Source organism: Rhincodon typus, chromosome 20 (assembly GCF_021869965.1).
Source record: "Rhincodon typus isolate 14 chromosome 20, sRhiTyp1.1, whole genome shotgun sequence".
In the NCBI taxonomy this organism is placed as follows: Eukaryota; Metazoa; Chordata; class Chondrichthyes; order Orectolobiformes; family Rhincodontidae; genus Rhincodon; species Rhincodon typus.
Genome location: NC_063351.1, coordinates 6002996 through 6023498, shown reverse-complemented (window position 1 = coordinate 6023498; position 20503 = coordinate 6002996). Strand labels below are relative to the sequence as shown.

At 38.6% G+C, this 20503-nt stretch overlaps 1 protein-coding gene across 5 annotated transcripts in view; it reads left to right on the top strand.

Moving 5' to 3' along the window:
* Window positions 1–20503, top strand: part of cabcoco1 (ciliary associated calcium binding coiled-coil 1) — a 137176-nt gene that overhangs the window by 50243 nt on the left and 66430 nt on the right. For 2 of the 5 annotated variants that reach the window (XM_048609119.1, XM_048609116.1), the window contains exons 2-5: window positions 8272–8378; window positions 17208–17377; window positions 17710–17757; window positions 20146–20290. In XM_048609119.1, the coding sequence (XP_048465076.1) occupies window positions 8272–8378; window positions 17208–17377; window positions 17710–17757; window positions 20146–20290 (470 nt within the window). The remainder of the gene's footprint in view (window positions 1–8271; window positions 8379–17207; window positions 17378–17709; window positions 17758–20145; window positions 20291–20503) is intronic. The other 3 variants (XM_048609121.1, XM_048609118.1, XM_048609117.1) reach the window with 2 other exon arrangements.

Sequence of the window (20503 nt, the reverse complement as noted above, 5' to 3'; positions counted from 1 at the left end):
TCAACTGCACTTCCCCATCTACGCCCCATCAACCCCACTTTCCCATCTACCCACCATCAACCCCACTCCCTCATCTACCATCCCATCACCCTCATCAACTGCCATCCACCTGTCCCCACACTTCAACCCCCACTCCCACTCCCACGTCAACCCCACCCCTCGCTCCCTCCCACGTCAACCCCACCCCTCGCTCCCTCTCACATCAACCCCAACCCCATCAACATCCCCCCACCCTATCAGCCCTCCCCGCAAACTACCATCACACCTTCCACTGCAAGGCACCATCTAACTCCGCCATCAATACCCCATTGATCTCCATTAAACTCCCCAATAACAGCACCTATTAACACCTCTATCAATAGCCCCATGTACACCCATCAACCCCCAATATTTCCCATTAACCTTCCCAACAACTCCTCATCAATCCCCCACCATCAACACGCCCAAATGACTCTCCAATCAATTCCCCAAAAATCTCCCATCTCCCATCAACTTCCCAATATCCTCATCATCCCAAACAACATCACCCCCCATCCCAATCAATATCGCAGCAACGTTCCCTGTAAAAAAACCCCCCATCAACCTTCCAAAAACCTCATCCAACCACCCCCCCTCCCCATCAACATCCTCAACAACTCCCATCATTATCACCGAAGAACACCTCCAGCAAATCCCGATCAAACTCCCGTCAACACCCCAACAATCATCATAAGCAACCAACAACAGCACCCATCAGCACCCTGCAAAATCAAATAAAAACCTCACAAACGAGGATAGGATTTGCAAAGTGCGGGTTCTTCATTTATTAAAAACTGAGAGAACTGCAGATGCTGGAAATCAGAAACAAAAACAGAAATTGCTGGAAAAGCTCAGCAGGTCTGGCAGCATCTATGTGGAGAAATCAGAGTTGATGTCACTGAACACAAAACATTATCTCTGATTTCTCTCCACAGATGCTGCCAGGCCTGCTGAGCCTTTCCAGCAATTTCCATTTTTGCTTTATTGATAATCCACCACCATGGTGAATGTTTGGAATTAGGAGATGGATTTATAATCATGGGAATCATAAGGTGCCAGTTTACATTACTGGCGAGCTCTGGGTGCAGAGTGGAGTTTTCCCATAAACGTTAACAAGGTTCTGACTTGCTCAGTTTGCATGCTACAAAAGCTAGAAATTGTACTTTGGGTGGCATAATAATCTTTAGGGGCTCCATGAAATTGTCAAGGTAAAATGCACCAAATAAAGATGATTGAAGAGCAGTGGATTTGGAAGAGTGAAATGATATGCATGGGTGAAGCTGAGAAGTATGGGAATGTAAGAAATCAGATCAGGATCAGCCAAACTGCTCTCTTGTGTTCATTAAGATCTTGGCTGATCTTGTTCTCAACTATACTTCCCTGTCTGTTTTCCAAACCTCCTGATTCCTCTGTAGTTCAAAAAATCTATCTCCATATTGAAAATATTTGATGACATAACTTTTTCAGCTCTCAGGGGTGCAGAATTCCAAAGATTAATGACCCTTTGAAAGTAAACTAAACTCTTCCTCATTTCTTTTTGACACCTTATTCTGAAACAATGCTCTTAATGTTCTCCACAAATCCTCACGGAGATACCCTTGCAGTCTCTGTCTGTTTGTATCTTTCTTGCTAGTTTACTGATCTAATTTCCTGTTGACAATTATAACCTCCTTCAATATGTGCCACTGCTTATCCATAATCTTACCTTTTGCATCTATTTTACCAGTCTAATTTAACCAACTCTATCTTCTTACTTTTGTAATTGTCTTTATTTAACTTTAAGGCACTTGTTATAGACTCAGATAAAAAAAACTGAAAGTACTGGAAATACTTGACAGATGTGGCAGCATCTGTGGACAGAGAACCCGAGTTAGCATTTCAACTTGAATATAATTCTTTAGAAATGACAGAAGGTAGAAGTATGATGAGCTCTCTGCCATTGGAAAAGTGTGGAGAGGGAGGAGGAGCAAAAGTGAGTGTTTGGGAAAAGGTAAAAAGTTAACAGGGATAGGCAAGAATGTGGATTTGAGATTGCAGTCAGATAAGCTGTTTATTGAATGCCAGAGGAGGTTTGAAGACCTGAAAGGCCTACTACTGCTTGTTTGTATGTGTGTAAATGATAAAGATGTCAAGGAACAGAAGGCAAAGGGAATGGTAATGTTTGTAGTGAAGAAATAAAACATTTGTTAAGAGTAAGTATGACTGGCAGAATAATAGCTCTGTCTGAAAGCAGTAACATGAAAAACGAGACCCTGACTGGGGACATGGCAAAAAAAAGACCAAAATGAGGTCAGAGATCATGGCCTAAAATTGTTGACTTTAACATTGAATCCATACGAAGACAGTAATGAAACAACAGATGGGTCTAGAACAATTGGCAGTAGCAGAATCATTATCAACAGGTGGTATCCAAGAAAAAGAATTGAACAACACGCTAAACAAAAAAAGGCTCCAGTAATGATCCAAAGTTGTCAAATTCATTGTTGAGTCTGGAAGATTGTAAAGTGCTGCATTGAAAACGAGTTACTCTTCCTCAAGCTTCTCTTGAGCTTCATTGCATAGTGTTGAGGCTGAAGTCAGAGTGGAATGGCATGGAAAAAGTAGATGACTGGATGGTTACAAACTGAGCTGATGAATTCTGAAAAGCCAACACACAATCTGTCTTGATCTCTGAAGTATACTGGAGACCACATTGTGAGCAGTGTACGCAGTATGCTAATATGAAAGAAACACAAGTAAATTGCTGCTTCACCTGGAACGAATTTTTGGGGCTTTGGATGACAAAAAGGAAGGTGATAAAAGATAAAAGAGGTGTTGCTTCTCCTGCACCTGAATGGAATGATGCTTCTGGACACATGTGTTGGATGTGATCACTGTGTGGACCAGAAGGACGGTTGCAGAGGGGATTGTACCTTTGGAATGCTGGAAGGGAAAGGGAATATGTATTTGGTAGGGCATTTTGTTGGATGGGCAAAAATGATGGAAGATGGTCCAATAAATGTGAAGGCTGCTGATTGAATGATGAGGTCAAAAGGAACCCAATCATGGTCTGGGATGGTAAGTGGCAGCATAATTGTGGAAATATAATTGACTCGGTTGAGAGAACTGTCAGCCACAGTAGTGGGTTGGTGAGGGAATCATTGAATCAGGGGAAAGAAACACATTAGAACCATTGGAAGGGAAATTGATATGAATAGAATAGCTGTGACAGAAATGAACAAATTGGATGCATGGTCAGAATAGATGTGATAGAGAAGCTGGGAGAATGGAATATCGTCACTACTGGATGCAGGAAGTTAAGTAGTGCAGTGAATATAGCTATAGGAGTCAATGAGCTTTCAGTGAATATTGACCATTATCCGATCTTCAAAAGTGGGAATTGGAAAGGCAAGGAAAAGAAGAATAAAGTTGGAGATAGTCATACAAAGACCACAGATTGGTGAAAATTCTTGGAATTTTCCAATTTGGAGTGAAAGCAGAAAACTGTGTGAGTACTGTTATCAATATACTGGGAAAAAAGGTAAAGGAGGGGAGCTGAGTAGGAGTGGTACAAAGAATATTCTACATATCGCACAAAATAGTCAGAAATAACTAGGACAAGTTATCATTGCAACACCTTTTATTTGGAACAAGTACATAAAGAGAAATGTTGTTCAAAAATCTCAAACATATAAAATTATGAAGGGAATAGATAAGAAGCAGGGAGGTTGTTTCCACTGACAGATGAAACTGGAACTAGAGGGCATAGCCTCAAAATAAGGGGGAATAGATTTAGGACTGATTTGAGGAGGAACATTTTTCATCCAAAGGGTTGTGAATCTGTGGAATTCCCTCCCCAGTGGGTCAGTTGAAGCTACTTCATTGAATGTTTTTAAGATGAAGATAGATTTTTGAACAATGAAGGAATTAAGGGTTGTGGTGAGCGGGCAGGTAAGTGGAGCTGAGTCCATGAAAAGGTCAACCATGATCTTATTGAATGGTGGAGCAGGCTCGACGGGCCAGATGGCCTACTCCTGCTCTTACTTCCTATGTTCTTAAAATGCAAGAACAAACTCGGCCAGATGGAAATGGGTGTTACTGAAGGACGACTATGTGCGTCTCTCTTTCAAGAAAGAAGCAGAGGATATTGGAAGATTCACATGTAAGTTGGGAAAAAGGGAGATTGCAAGATAGATGTTAGTTGATAAGAAAGCCGTTTTATTGGGCAGGATCGAGCTAAAAGGGTGTGGTTCTGCCAGAGCAGCCCCGTTTGTAGATCTTGGGAAGAAGGTATAAGCAAACTTTCCATTGTTGAGGATTATGAGATTGAATGCATGAAGGGAGATCTCCAGAGGAAATTAATCTGTGACATTCCTGGGAGACAGTGGATTGTTGTTTCATGGTGTCACATCCTGACTTTAATTATTTGTCACTGGTGGGTGTCAGCTGAAGCATTGTGCTCAATTCTGTGTTCTATACTCAGGAAGGATGCTAAAACTTTGAAGTGATGCAGAATAGGTTTACTGGAATAGGACATAAAGAGAAGCTGTTTGCAGTGTTTGCAGAGTTGGTAACCAGGGGTCTCAAACTCAAATGATTGTCAACAGAAGCAAAAGTGAAAATAAGAGTTTTTTGTAATACTCAATTGATGATCTGGAATGTATTGCATAGAAGACAGTGTAATAGCTTTCAAAAGTCAACTGAATAAATTCCTAAAGGGGAAAAAATACAGGGATGAAAGAAAAAGAGGGGCAAGTGGACCTAATTGGATACCTCATTCTAAGTGCCAGAACCATCACGATGGAATCAAGTGGTATCCTTCTATACTGTGAGTTTATCATTCTCTAATAAATCCACTGCTGGCAGTTACAAATGCAGCTTTTCAAAGATGGTGCTGTTGATATATCAGCCAAACCTCCAGGAGTTATGCATATCTTAACATAATAGTAATCAAACACAAATGCTACATTCTGAAGCAGGCTGAAAGCCAGTTAGCAAACACAAACTAAAGAAAAACAGCAACATAGATTACAGGTTAAGTACCAGCAATTTTAGTAAAATGCAGACACTAGCCCACCCTCCCCTTCTTTTGGTTCCTTTCCCCTATTGAGCAACATCCTTTCCTGTCATCTTTTCTCACTTGCCTTCTCACTATATCCCAGTTTCTCCCCTTCTCTCTTCTTTCAACACCCTCTTTTTTACTCCTCCTCCCCTCCTTTTTCAACACATGGATTCACCACTGCTAACTTTCGTCACACATTTCTCACACAGTCTTCATGATATTTCATCTCAGTTTATTTGACTTAATTTATTCACTTAATGTTACATTATTTATTGAATTCAAACCCATTATTTTGATATTTATCTAGACTTCCATGTCTAGGTTTTTAAAAATGACGTGGAAATCATGAGTAATTTTGAGATATGTGTGTTTCTTATATTTCTGTGACACAAAAAAGAACTCTTGACCACTGTGACCCAGATGGGAATGCAATAACTCTAGCCAGTTATCCCAGTATTATTTTTCAGTGAGTGTGTGTTTATGTGTATGGCTAATGTTGTCAGCCAGATTATACAGCTGAATTTTCCACACTGGAAAATATTGTTGAAATGTGTTGACCTTAATTTTCAATCTCTGCAGTAAAGTGGGTGTTCATTTTTACTTGACAGTTGTCATATTCTAGCTTGGTGGATATTGACTGTGATATCAACGATATTTTTAAAGTTAATAAGCTTCAAGCATACACACAAAATCATTTTCTGCTATTGTGTTCCTTAATATTCTATTTTACCAAGTCTGTTTTCCAAACATCTCAACCGTAACTGCCTTTCATAAATCGCAAGCTTGAATTATTAATACAGTAAACACAAATTTATCATTGCATCCAGTGATGTGTGATGACAGCAGTGGAAATGTGATTGTTGTATTTCATAAATTTGCTAGTCATAACAGGAATTGTAAAAGGTATGGATACTCTGATAAGAATAAAATTCATTAAATTTTCAGACTGCTGTGTCACGCAAGAGTTTTAGCAGCTTTAGTATTTTATAACAGAAGCAATGAGGAAGACGGAGTGATGGGTGTACTTTTAGATTGATTTACCAAATGGCTGGCAAAGGCTAGATGGGTAATAATAACATTTTTAGTTTTATCCAGTGTCAATTGACAAGATCACGAATCTTGCTAATGGCTAATGAGGTCATCAAATTCCCTAGATTTTGGAAAGATTCCATGAGACTAGAAAGTTGTAACAATAACGTATGTATTCAAGAGATAGGGACGCAGAAAGCAGAAAATTATAGATCAGTTAGTTTGATATCCGTTGTTGGGGAAATTATTAGAATCAACCCTGAAAGAATTGATCATGAGAGAAATTTTTAATTCACCTGTTCGCATATATTTTGACACACCACTGAAGCAAGTGAGACTTAAGCCCAAGCCTTATGGCTCATTGGTACCGTTCCACTAGAGCATCATCAAATCTTCTGCAGGCATGTAAGTAATAGGTAGTTGGAGGCGGGTTGGGGCCAATTGACGCCAAAGAGGGTGACATAGTAATTTTAATCGACCTATGTAGATGTGTTAGACACAATCCAGGGCAGGTGGAATTTGAACCCAGACATTCTGGTTCTGAGGTAGAGACACTACCACTGTGCCACTAGACTTAAGAATATATGTATAACCTTAGAAAAACGCAATTGAAAAGATTTAGCATAGTTTTGTAAAAGGAAGATCATATTTAATAATTTATTAGAGTTCTTTGAAGGAGGAACATATGATAAATGAGAGCCAGTAGATTACTGTACTTGGATTTCTGGAAGATATTTGATAAGCTGTCATGTCAAAACTTATTATGAAAAGTAAATGCCTCATGAACTGTGGGTAACTAGCATGGATAGAAGGTTGGCTGGCTGGCTTGCTAGCTTGCAGGAAGAAAATGGATGTTGGCCTCATTGGCAGATTGTGGAGTTTGTGCTGGGATCTCAACTTTTTATGATTTACATCAGTGACTTAGATGAAGGGAGAGAAGACGTGATGGTTAAATTTGTTGATGATGCAAAGATGAGCATGAGAGTATGTTGTGAGGAGCACTTGAGTTTGCAGACTGATGTAGATAGGTTGAGTGAAAAGGCAAAGATCTGGCAGATGAAGTATAACATGGGGAAATGTGGAGTTAAGTATGTTAGAAGGAAAATGAAAAACATAGTGTATTACGTAAACAGAGAACAACTGCTGAAATCTGCAGTGCAGAGAGATCTGGGTGTTGTAGTGCATTTAAAAAAAAATCATGAAATATGGGTGTTGCTGGCTGGGCCAGCATTTATTGCCCATCCAACGTCTTCTTGAACCGCTGCATTTTATGTGCTGTAGATAGACCCACAATGTTGTTATGGAGGGAGTTCCAATATTTTGACCTAGAGACACTTGAGGAACAGTGATATATTTTCAAGTCAGGATGGTGAGCAGCTTGGAGAGGAACTTGCAGGTGGCATTGTTCCCAAGAATGTCCATGTCCTTCTAGATAGTAGTGGTCGAGGAATCTTGGTGAACTCTGAAGTGCATCTTGCAGATGGTACATAATGTTGTTGCTGAGCATCGATGGCGGAGGAAGTGAATGAGTCACAAAATATCAGTGTGCAGGTGCAGTGTGTAATCAAGTAGGTTGATGGAATTCTAATGAAATCAAAAAGGCCAATGAATGGGTTGTCTGTGATGATAGTTTGAGCTGGCTTTGTTACCAATGGGCTTTAGAAAAGGAAGAGGTGATCTGAATGAAGGTCCTGTATACACAACGTAAGATCCTTATGGCCCTGACCAGGTGGATGTGAAAAGGATATTATCTCTTGTGGATGAATCCAGAACTAAGAACTCTATTTTAAAATTAGGGGTTACTCTTTAAGAACAGAGATGAGGAAAATTTTATTTCTGTCAGAGTTGTGCAATCTTGAAACTCTTTGTCTTAGAGGGCGATGAAATGGGATCATTGAATTTTTTTCAGTCAGAGCTGGCTAGATACTTGTGAGGTAAGGAAACCAAAGATCATCCAGGGTGAGATGGATTGAAATTTGAAACACAAACAGATCAGCCATGATTTTACTGAATGCTATAGCAGGCTCGAGAAGCTGAATGGCGTATTTCTGCTCCTATTATGTATATTCATAGAAGAGATATCTGACATGAACTGAGAATTCTTTGCCTTTGATTTTAACACAGATAAATCTATATTGTAATGAATGATAATGGTTGATTGCATGTTTGTTATTTACTAACAGGATGGAAAGGTTCCTGGTGTGCATAGAGAAAACACACTCGCCTGGAAATTTATTTCCTCTGAACAAATCTCTGATCTAATCCAACTAACAGTGGATGGAGTCCAAAAGTAAGTGATAAACATGTCAATTTGGAAACTGTCATGTTGAACTTTGATGCAAAAGTGCATTGAGTTGGCAAATGTTTTTCAAAAGTAAATTGCTTTTAAAGATTCAGGATCATGTTTAATTTCCCATTATGGCCATCCGTTCTGTGTTGGGTCTTACAGCCATCTAATAACTATGTAACAATACAGTAGAGTCCTTCGTCTGGTCATTTGCCTGTAAGCATGGCAGATGGCGAAAAGAACATGAAGGACTAAAGTTGAATATGTAGAAAGAATGTCATTGACTGCAGAGTTACAAAAGTAGGAGCAGCCAAGTAGGCTTTAACAAAATGAATAGATTCAGCTGCTTTGGTTATCAATGTCGTAACAAATCTTTTACCATCATTTAAAGCATAACTAGTACCCTAAGCATAGATTCCAGTTCATCCAGGTAGTGAATTGAATTTGAATCAGCTCAAATGAGTACAATGAAAAGTTTATAAGTTGCCACTTACAGCACCATGTTAGGTACAAAAGTGCCACAGTACGCTTACGATGACCGTACTTGAAGGACCATCAACATGGTGAAAGACGCTGTTGGTCTTCCAGAACAAAGAGTTGACTGCGATCAAGTGTTGCAAACTGGCACATTCCAAGGTCCAGGACTACGTGCTGTGGGATGCACTAAAGCTTGTGATAGCTGCTGCCAAGGTGCAGTGGGGAGACACCACTATCTGAGATCTTTGTGCAGAAGTTAAATGGAGGTCTGTTCAGTTATTGGACCCACCCAATGCCTCAAATGTATGTAAATATAGTCTTGTATGTGAAAGAGGCGCCTTTGGTTTATTAGGATAGAGCCAAACTCCAATGTTTGTTCATTTCCTTGATATGCTACTGTACAGAAACGAACTGCATTTGTGACTATGTATATATAAAAAGATTTATGTTATGAATAAGTATATTTTTGAAACAAAATATCTTAGAAAATAGAGAAATAAAACAACCAGCATTGCAGAAATAAAAGTCCAGAGCAACTTTCAACCCAGACCACGCTGGCACCTAGCCTCCAGTCTGCACTGGACCTTGGCTCCAGACAGTGCCAGACTTCACTTCAAGGTTTGTGAGGCGGATTGCTCTGGAATCACCTTGAGACCAGGAGTCCACGCTGAGGCTATGCAAGGCTGGAAGACTGCCACACCAGGTTGGAAGGCTGTCACGCCATGCTTAATGATGCCAGTGCTGTGAAATTAATCCATGTACTTGCTGTGGTGACTTTTAGGACCTGCCTTTGATCGTAACCCTTCAATAACAAGGCCACTACATGAAGGAAGAGAGAGAGAGAGGATATCCTAAATGCTCAATTTGCAAATTGGACTTCATAAAGTAATCCCAGGACAGCTCTTATATCACCAGATATTGGTCTATCAATGTATTTCTTGCATGTTCACTTACTCCGCATTATTCCAGCTGGTTTATGTTATTAGTGGGACAATGCTTTTACACACAGGTAGCACCATTTTCAATTTGGGATAGGGCTGCACTCACTAATGAAAGGTTAAGGGATAGCAAATAAAAGCACATAGAATTATGGAAGGGTAAGTAATAAAAGATTATTTCCTATAGTTGTTGTGTAAGGAGTATCATATCCAGAGTAGTATCGGATGCATAAAGCAAGAGGTTGATTTTTTTTGTTCCATGCAAAAGACTATTAGAATATAAAATATGTTATCACAGGGATCTTGAAGCCAATTCAGCCACACCATTTCAGTGGCAATAGATGAATACTTAAAAAGGTAGTAAGGGATACAGCTGGAAACTGGAACAGTAGATCAGTAGACAGTAAGCAAAATAGTTTATTTCTGTGTTGAAATTGTGATTCTAAAAAAGTGAGGACAGTTGAGCCCATATTTGGCATTGTATATCTTCTGCATATTGTCAAATCCCATGATGTCACACTATTATTTAGCACCAAGTGATTTCAAGATGTTTAAGAAAGTAATGCACTGGAATACCAGTTTAGTTGAGTTGAAAGTGTCTGAAAACATTATTTGCAAGTTGTTTATTTTCATCATTACCACTGTTTTTCTCAGTTACTAATTTAACATAGAAAATGCTGTCTAAAATGATAATAAGTGAGTGTCTTTCAGATAGAGTTATGTTTTTGGTGGGGAGGAAGGGTGGGAAATCCAGAAATCTCAGGGACTTGTGGTTCCTACTGAACTAAACAGCAAGACCTTATTATTTTTATTTAATGCACATTTACCAACTAGCAGTGCTGAGGTCAGTGAGGTAGGTTGGGGTCATGTAGGATGATGTTTAATTTTCAAAAGTTCCCCTTGAATTGTATCCAAGTTGTCATTAATTCAGGGCACCCGGATAAGAAGGCTTATGTTGACGAGTTATATGTGTCTCAAATTAGACCTTGAGGTTATGGAATTTCTCCCAAAATAAAAATGAATTAATTAATGTTTTCTTAATTTATTGCACTTCTTCGCAACAACATATGCAAGAGTAAGATGCAGTTAAATCATATGAACAAAAGGGCTCTTGTGGTACAGTAATAGTGTCCCTGCCTTTGAATCACGAGGCCTGAATTCAAGTCCCACCTGCTTCAGAGGTGTCTAATAACATTGCTGAACATGTTGGTTAGAAAATATATATAAGTAACAAAGCAGACATTCCCCAGATTGTGAACAGGTTCTGTTCTTGAGTATGTTCATTAAGTTGATTTGCTAGCAAGTCAGAACACAATACTGGACAATATGAAATAGCCATTCATAAATATGAGGAAATGTTCGTATGTTGGATATTTAAAATATTATCACAACACCCTTGTATGATATCGTGTTCGCAAGTACGAGTGTTCGTAAGTCAGATGTTCATAAATCTGGGACTGTCTGTATGAAAGAGAAAACCAAACAGCAAGATTAAATTTTAACTTGTGTTCTGGAACATCCTTCATTTTATATGTAAAAATTTACTGCTTGCTGTAATGTAGCTGTTTTTTTCCAAGAAAATTTTCTGAATTCATATTTCAGGAAAAAGTTCTTTGGAATTTAAGTTTTCTTCCAGACAAACTATATTTTCGAGAACATGGAACAGTTCCAGAAAGCCAGCTGGAGCTTTGAATCATTTCATCTGTGGTTTTATCCTATGATTGCCTTTATATTACTTCCTTATTTCAACTGAAGGATAATTACACTGTTTGTTACATTATAGCAGTAGTTATTCAGAATATTAAGTGTACTCTCAAAAGTAATTTATATTGTACAGAAGTAAACTTCTTTCATTTACTTATTAATTATGAGCAACATAATGAAAGTATTTGAGGAGGTTCTTGAGTTTTTCTTTAAACTTATTATTTGTCAAGTCCCTATTATAACATGGCTATATTTAATAATATTTAATGGTGCAATTTAAAATCTGAAGTATAATAGGGCAATAAAGTTATTTTGCATGTGAAATACCATACTTGCAACAAGAAAGAGTAAAAGCTGGATGAATCTGAGTTTGAAGGCAGTAACCTAGTCGCTTTTCCTTTTATAAACTGCTAAATCTGAGACATCATTTTCTGAGACGTCACATCGAAGGAAGGACATTGAGAGCATAGGAGAGGATTCAGAAAAGATTTGCAATAACTGTGTGCGTGATGAGGGCTTCAATTATGTGGAGGCACGAGAGAAGCTGCGATTGTTCACCTTAGAGCAGAGAAAGTGGGTGAGGAGTATGATGGACCAGACCTTGTGTGAAGAACTAGGATCGAGTGTCATGGTGAGGGAGGGATGGGTGTCAGGTCTGGTGGTTGCAAGAGCTGGTGAGAGGTTAGGAATCCTGCAGCGAGTAACTCACTTCTTAACTCCCCAAAGCCTATCCACTATATACAAGGTGTGAGTCAGGTTTGTGATGGAATATTTTTCACTTTCCTGGATAAGTGCAACTCCAACACTAGCTCATGCGTTGACCTTTTCCTCATGAGGGATGCAGATTCTACCCATTCTTCTTGAGAAGAATTCAGGGACAGAATTTTCAGGCCCCACTGATGTCGAGAGCAGGAACAAAAGGAGACCAAAAATATGAACAGTAGCCAGTGTGGCAGTATCCTGATCCCATTCTTAGTGGTGACATTTTTAAGGGAGATGGGTTTGAGGACCAACGTGGCTGCTAACCCCTATGAAAAAGACAACCAACGAGTCTCATTAAAGCCTTGTTAAGGTCAGTCAGCAGAAACCAACCAGGATTTCCCATTCATTCTCCAGTTTTTTAGTGTGACAAGGGGCAGTTTAATTGCTTGGAGGCAAATGTCCAGCTGCTGGCCATTGGACCAAAGCTCCAAGTAGGCCTGCAGGCCTGTAGAAGGATTTCCCCCACCTCCACATGTTGACAGCCTAATTGCTTCCTCTTCTTAATTATAAAAATTGTTGCTGAGAAGGCATGTTCATGTGGAAGCACCCTCTTAGTGACCCTTCGCACCCTTTGCTGCAACCTTTTGCTCCTGTTGCACTGAAAGCCTTTGATTGGCTAACAATGCTCTGTCCATGCCAATAAACAGGATGCCATGGTCAAAATCTCAGCTCAGTGATTGTATCCACCTGTAGGTTGGTGTGGGATTATGAAACAGGCCTGTCTCCTTTACCCTGCCTCTAAAGTGAAAGTTGAGGCCTATATTGTCGACGAATATTTGGAAAAGTCCAGTCAGTGCCTCTGAGATTTTTCATCCTAACCTCTAATATTTCGTTTGCACACCATCTGAGCTAGCTGACTTTTTAAAAATTCTCGTTCCCATTAACTTTTTATTAATGAAACTTCCTTTTGAATATTTCTCCAGTGGTGCCTTATTTACTATTCCAGTTGGATATATTAGAGTTTTATTTTCCCTTTTCATTGTAGAACTATTTATTAAGGACTTTGGTATCAACCATATAATCTCTAATTGTTCCCATCTTTTATTTGACTATCTTAGTTTTCCATGTGTGTAAAAGCGTTATCTCTCCTCATCTTTACTGAGAATTGCTTGAAGATATTTCCTTTTTGCTACCTGATCTCTGTTCACGTCTCTTCTGGATTATTTTGAATGACTCAAAATTTATTTTGTATACTGCTCTAGATTTAGAATTTGCTATTGTTTTTAAAACTACATATTTGCTCTTTTTTTAATTGAAAAGACCTCAGCATTTGTCACTTAATTACCAGTTAGAATATACTTGTTGTATGCCTTATTTTTCTCTCATTTATCTGTTGTCTTGTTTCTTGTTGGTGGTTTGGGTGAGGGATGAAATGACAGATCGGTTAATGTGTCATATGTTTCCTTTCACCTAATTTAACTGATTAAATTACCAGTGCCATGCCTTTATCTTTGACTCCTTTTTTGATTCATTTTCACCATGAACGGAAGGTAGATTTTGGTCATATTGGCCCAAGTATACTTCTAACTTTTAAATTGTTTGTCTATCATCTTGAATTAGATCTAGTTCTGTACTCAGTTACACATGCAGCAATATTGATGAAGGAGACAGTGCCTTCTATGAAGCATTCTCCATGTTGACCTCAAACATTGTCTTCTTCTACTATACTTAGAATTGTTCATGCTATGAATTTTCTTCTCACCAAAAAGTATCATTTTGCATTTCTTTACACTCACTTGTATCTGCCATGTGTCTGCCCATTCCACCAGGCCACTTCCTCTTAAGTTCATCACTGTCCTCTTCACAGGACTTCTAATATTTGTTTCATCTTCAAATTTTAAACTCGTCCCCTGTGCAGTGAAGTTCAATTCATTAATGTATATCGTGAAAAGCACTGGCCTAAGTACCTACACCTGGGGAAGCAATCATTAACCACTACTCTGTTTCCTCACTCAGTCAATTTTGTATTTGTATTGCCACTTCCCCTTTTATTCCGTAGGTTTGTCAGCAAAGTTACAGCCCATCATGTGGCACTGATCAGTTACCTTTGCTAAGTCCAAATGTAATGCACCAAACACGTTACCCTCACCACACTCTTTGTTACCTCTTCAGATAACTCAATAATAGGTAATCCTTAGATTATGAATGGATCCATTCGAGTACATTCCTAAGTCGATTTGTACACAATTCAGAACACAGTACCGTAAAATATAAAATAGCCATTTGTAAGTATGAACAAATGTTTGCCTGTCAGATCTTTAAAATTAATATTAATATACCTCTGTATGTGATTTCGTTAGTGCGTATGAGTAAGTATGTCACATGTTTGTAAATCGAGGACTGCCTTTATATTAATTATGTTTGATTTTCTTTTAGCAAGCCTTGCTGATTTAGCCTTAATTAATCCACCCTTGTTCAGTTAGATGTTAATTTTGTTTCTAAAACTGAGATTGAACTGACTGGCCTTCTGGCTACTGAATTTATTGTTACATCGTTTTTTGAACAAGGATATCACAATTGCAAATGAGGGCTGTTGTGGTACAGTGATAGTACCCCTACATCTGGACGAAAGGTCCAGTTTTAGGTCCAACCTGGCCAGACATGTATTGTAACATGTCTGAGCAGGTTGATTTTAAAAATATCGATGATAATTGCAGTTCTCAAGTACTCTGGAGCCATCCTCATAGCTGAAGGAAATTGGAAGATTTTGGCCATTACCACTGCAATTTCCACTTTTGCTTCCTCCAGAATCCTTAGAAGTATCCCTGCTGATCCTGGTTATTTATCCACTTAAAGCACTGATGGCCTTTCTAACATCTTTTCTAAATCGAGTTTTCAGCTCAGCTATATCTGATTTCACTGTGACTTAGGCGAGTACTGTCTTCCTTGGCAAATATTATAAAGCAGAGGTTGACCCCCCTCTGATAACTAAAACCGAAAAACTCAGAAAGGAGTGCCTCACTCTATAATCTGTTAAAAGGAGTGTGAAAAGTGGCGTAACCTGCTTTTTTGCAACTTCTGGTGGTTAAATAAAATAAACCCCTGACACTCACTTTACAATCAACAAGTAACAATTTATTTATCTAACTCTAACAGTGAACAAACTAACTAAATTATTAACAAACCAAATAAACCCCTTCTAACTACTAACTATTCCGAAATAAAACAAGATTCTAATGGTATCCTGTTATAAGTCCCACTTATATAAAACAAAATTTTAAAAAAACAGATGTTAGTCTCTCAAAATTAAAGCCAGGTTATGTCTTCCGGAATGTCCTGTGCCTTCTCCGTCGAATGTTTTGTCAGGAATGTCTTCTCCATCGAATTCTTCTGTGAGAAATATTAACTAGTTGTGCCTTAGGTACCTCTGATTTAGATGGTGCTTTCTCTAAAACTTAGAGAAGATTGTGAGAGCTAGCGAACTCTGGCAGATGGCAGTTGACTCTCCTGATTTTCCAACTGCCCCCTCCTTTTATACCCTTGATGACATATCAATTTCTTACAATAAGATTGGTCCTATGTTGTCAAAGCATCAGATTTAAATTTAATTGGTTTTTTAGTCTCTAAGTGCCTGATTCAAATTGCTTGGCTCAAAACTAGTTGTCTTGACAACAAAACGAAACTGCGGCTTGGCCTGCTAGTTGTACAGCTTTTTGATACACATGTTCAGTTTGCTTTCTGTGCATTGCAAACCCAAAGCCGCTGCCCACAGACATTTTGTTTAAATCTCTAAGTATGGAAAAAGCACATAATCTTTTAAAGGGATCATGCATTACTTCTCCCTTAGGATTTTACAAACATAAAATTCTAACTTCCTGCCTTCCAATTTACAAGTACTCTATCCAACTTTACGACAGTAGGGACATGTAAAATATTAATTTAGTACCTGAGTTCTATCCTCTGCTTTCACTTTTAAGTCTCCTTGTTTGGTTCCTAATCGACCATCGGCCTTTTGGTTATTTTATATGTTACCTGTTGGTCTGTTCTCATGGTCTATCTTTTCCTCATGATTGGCATTGGTGTTATCAACTTAACATCTGTCATATGTCATTTTGTGCTTAATCTTACTGTTTGTCACTTTACCCATCGAAGGAGTGATCTCCAGCTTTGGTTGACCTAACATACACACTTGTACCCCAGCCACCTTCTTTAAAGCAGCCCATTGTTCTATCAATGAAAATAGCACACAAGTGCTTTATCTTGTGCTTCATGGGTTTTGTGATGTCAGTTCTTCTATATATAAATAATTTAATATACTCTACTTTTAGAATGTTGGATTACTTTTGTAATTTTTCTCACCTTGGAGTCAAAAAATTGAAAGTTCAGACCCTATTCAACTGACTTAGGTCCATTGTTGCGAAAGACCATCTATTATCCAATGGTTTAGGATGGGAGTGACCAGAGCAAGAATTTCTGCACCTAGTCTTGTGCATCCTTGATCTTACACTTGGTTTATCCCAGTTCCCTTGGTATTGATTTGCTTGGTAATCCTAAATTGCTTTATTCTACCAGTAGTTTGGACGCAAGCATGATAAAGCAGTTCCACTTCTTTATTCACAATATTTACATTATGATAGTCGAGATTTTTCTCACTCAGTTTCCATCTCAAACTGTACAACTGTTCAGCTTATGTCATGATTATATCGTCAGTGATATTATTGACTGATTTACATTAATGCTTTACTCCATAGTCAAGGTATCGTTTTTGAGACACGGTTTCATTTGCTCTCTGACAGATGTAACGATCCCAGATCACATTTGAAGAAGGGTGAGGATCTCTCTAAGAGTCCTGGCCAACATTAACCTCTCATCAGTCCCCCAGAAATAGATTGTGAATAAGAATAGAGAATGCTGGAAATAATCTGTGGGTGTGTGTTATCCCTGCATTTGTTTTCTGAAGAATGTTGTTTTGATGTATTGTAACTTTCTTTTTTCTCTCTATTCATGAAAGAAGATTGGCGGAAATTCTACAGCTCAGCCTTTTCGAGTATTGCATGAAACAAGGCATCCTCTTGGATTATTATGTTTCTGGGTTTTGGTGGGCAAAAGAACAGAACTTCACAATGATACAAATATCTACGTTCATGACTCTATTGAAAACCATTTTGGCGAATGTCGGTGGTAAGTATTATCTAAGTTGATGAATGATCAACAAGATCAGAGGCAATTAATGAAAACTTATTCTAATCAAATTAGAAAATATGTTGCTGTCCCCCTCATCCATTAGTAGGTACCATTCAGGCATATATAACCATAGTCATGATATTTAATTATGATTAGTTTTGTGTGAAATGCTTTGAGACATTTCTGAGATACATAATAAGAAACCTGGTTAAACACAAGTCTTTCTTTCCATGAAAAGAATGAGATAAATCCTTGGCTTCCTGCTGCAGCCATGATTATTGTGACTTAATCAACAAACTAGTCTGGAACACTTTTTTTCTTTTCCTCAGATGCTATCCTGAAATGTCAGAATACATCCCAGGATCATCATAGAAATGGTATTTGGAAATAATTCTCCCTCATAATTAGTCCCATAAAGTTTAATGCTATTAACAACTTTTTATAGAACTAGTGGCCTTTTGAATGTGCATTTTTGCTTTGTAAAGAGGATTTTGAATTTTTAAAAAGTTTACTTTCCTAGTAGTATCTCTATAAGAGAAATTGCTCCATCTGTTGGTGGTCAGTCAGAAATGAACATGTTTGACTTTGATGTTGCTCCATCACTTCCACAACAAAAGGAAGAAATAAGCTGGGTTGAGTGAGGAAATAAAGATGTGAAGCTGTAGCGTGGAAGGAGTGGGCTGCAGCCTGCGAAAGAATGTCGAAGGAGCATGTGAAACTAGAACTAGATGATACTTCTCTACATCGTTTTTGCTTATGCCGAGGTATAGTTCTGTGGTTTGGGATTTGGGCACATTGGTATGTGGGATTGCTTGGTGGGATTCAAGGTTGATGCTTCAAAGACCTTTTGGAGAACAGCTCGACTTTGGGTGACGAGTTGAGAAAGTCTAAACAAAATGGAGTTGGGACAAGAGGACAGCTTGAAAGTACATAAGTTCACTGGAAGGATTCATGGGGTGTAGGTGGATACTGTGAGTTCTGGGGAAGAGGGAGCCGGTCAGACTGGGAAAGGGTCCAGAATTACTGGGGCATTCAGGAAAGGGAAGCACCAAGGAGGTAGGGCACACACAGGCATTCAGAAATGGGAAGTACTGGGGGTGCTTGGCTTCCAGTTCACTTCCTTAGCATTCTCAACACTGAATACATGTAACAGCAAACTTTAAAAATCAGGCACACACCACCAAAAGCTGTTAGCCTCTCCAACACTTCTAGCAGCAGCTAAGTCTGTCAATAAATCTTTCATACTCTGTTCTTCAGCTCCTCTTCCACTTCTGCCTCAGTCTCCGCTACTTTTCACGCACTTTCCACTCATATCTGTTTAATTCATTGTACATTTGTGGTTGTCTTCCTTTCTCTTCCTTCACTTCTGTGTCAGTATGGCTTTCCCCTTCCTGTGCCAGCTTCTGTCTGTCTCAGTGTGTGCTTCTCTCTCATTCTCTCATCCTCTTCCATTTCTCTCATATTCTCCTTCATCCCAACATTGTGTTGTTAAATATTTTGCACCCACCTGAGAGGCATACTTAGACTTTGTTGAAGTCTTGGAGTGAAACTTAAGAAAACTACTTCCAGGCCAAGGCTGATACCTTTAAGCTTAAAAAGGAAATTGACAAAAGTCGGCATCCATACATTGTTTTCTTTGTTGACGGGATCGAATGCCAGGATTATATTAAAAATAGGAATTTAGTAGTAAGAAGCAAAGTTAGGGAGAGCTTCCCCCATCCAAAATGCAGTAGATTTGTGGAATAAGTTGCCAGAAAGATCATTTAAGTAGATGTGTAATTGGATTTAAATAGCAATTAGAGATCTGCTCTGGACAGAGCTGAAATTGAGGAGTGTGACAAGAAGATGGGCTAGTTGACTTTTGGTATTGTAGACCACGGAGTTTCTCATTTTGCAGCACTGAAAGTTCAGAATACGCCTTGGTTATCTGAAAAATAGCACTTCGAGTGTAGCAGTTCTTCAGGAGATTATTGGAGTGTTAAACTAAAAGTTGTTCAACTCTGTTGTGTAGTTTTAACCTGCTGTTAGTCTAAATGGCAGAATTTCATTATGTGTAAGAATTTTAAAACAGTAACGTTCATTTCTTATATCATCTTAGGTTTCTTACCACTACTCCTTGCATTTTGCAAAGTTCTTGATACCTTGCTAGAGTAGCATTTCTTGGTCACTTGGTAACTTCTGATATCTTGTCTATGTGGACATTAAGAACCTCAACACCTAATGTCCTGCAGTTGGACTGAGAGGGCTTTAGAGCCAAGTCTAATTTTGACCTCATTCACACAATGAACCTTCTAACAGGGCTTACTGAATAAGAATTAGGGAGCAGGTTCCCTGGCTGACTTTTCCACTCCCTGAATGACATTGAAGTCAGTTGTAGTGACATGTCCAAGACCCAACTAAAGGTCAAACCTGGGAATCTTTTGTCTTTGTAGTTCAGCCACTGTCTGGATTGCCATCAGTGCGATTTGATGAATGTTCTTTACATGGATTTGACATCAGAGTCAACTGCAAGGAAAGAATACTCCAAATGGAGCAAATGAATAAGATAATGGAAGGATTATAATCATGCCAACCTTATCAGTTGATAGGTGAATTAATAAGATTTTGATGCCACATTCATAAAAGGTACATCTTTAATTTGGTGGTAGATAAAACAAGCTTTCAAAAATATTTGTTGCTGTCTTCTTAATGCTTCTTCATTTTATATGGAACGGATTATCTTCTAAGAGAATCGGTCAATCACTCAGTGTTGTGTTTTATTGCAGAGAAACGCTTGTCATTGCTAGATAATTTAAAAGAACTCAAGAACATCATGGCTAAAATTGTTCAGTCAAGCTCAGAAAAGAGTGATGATGGGGAATTCTTTACCGTCGACCAAGGCAAAGCCATTATTAGTTACATGAAGATCAGGTACCAATTCTCTTTCTTCTTCAGTGTCAGTAGCGCCCCAGCTGTAGCTGTTCAGCCACAGTAAGAGGCTTTTCTTCAAGATCAATATCATTCACCCTTTCATATTCAGGGGCATTTTGAATTTTTCTTAGTATAAATTGGAGTAAAAGTGAAAAAGATGGACTTCTTCTTGGTTTTCTCAGCTTTCTAAATCTTCTTGTGAACCAACTGAAT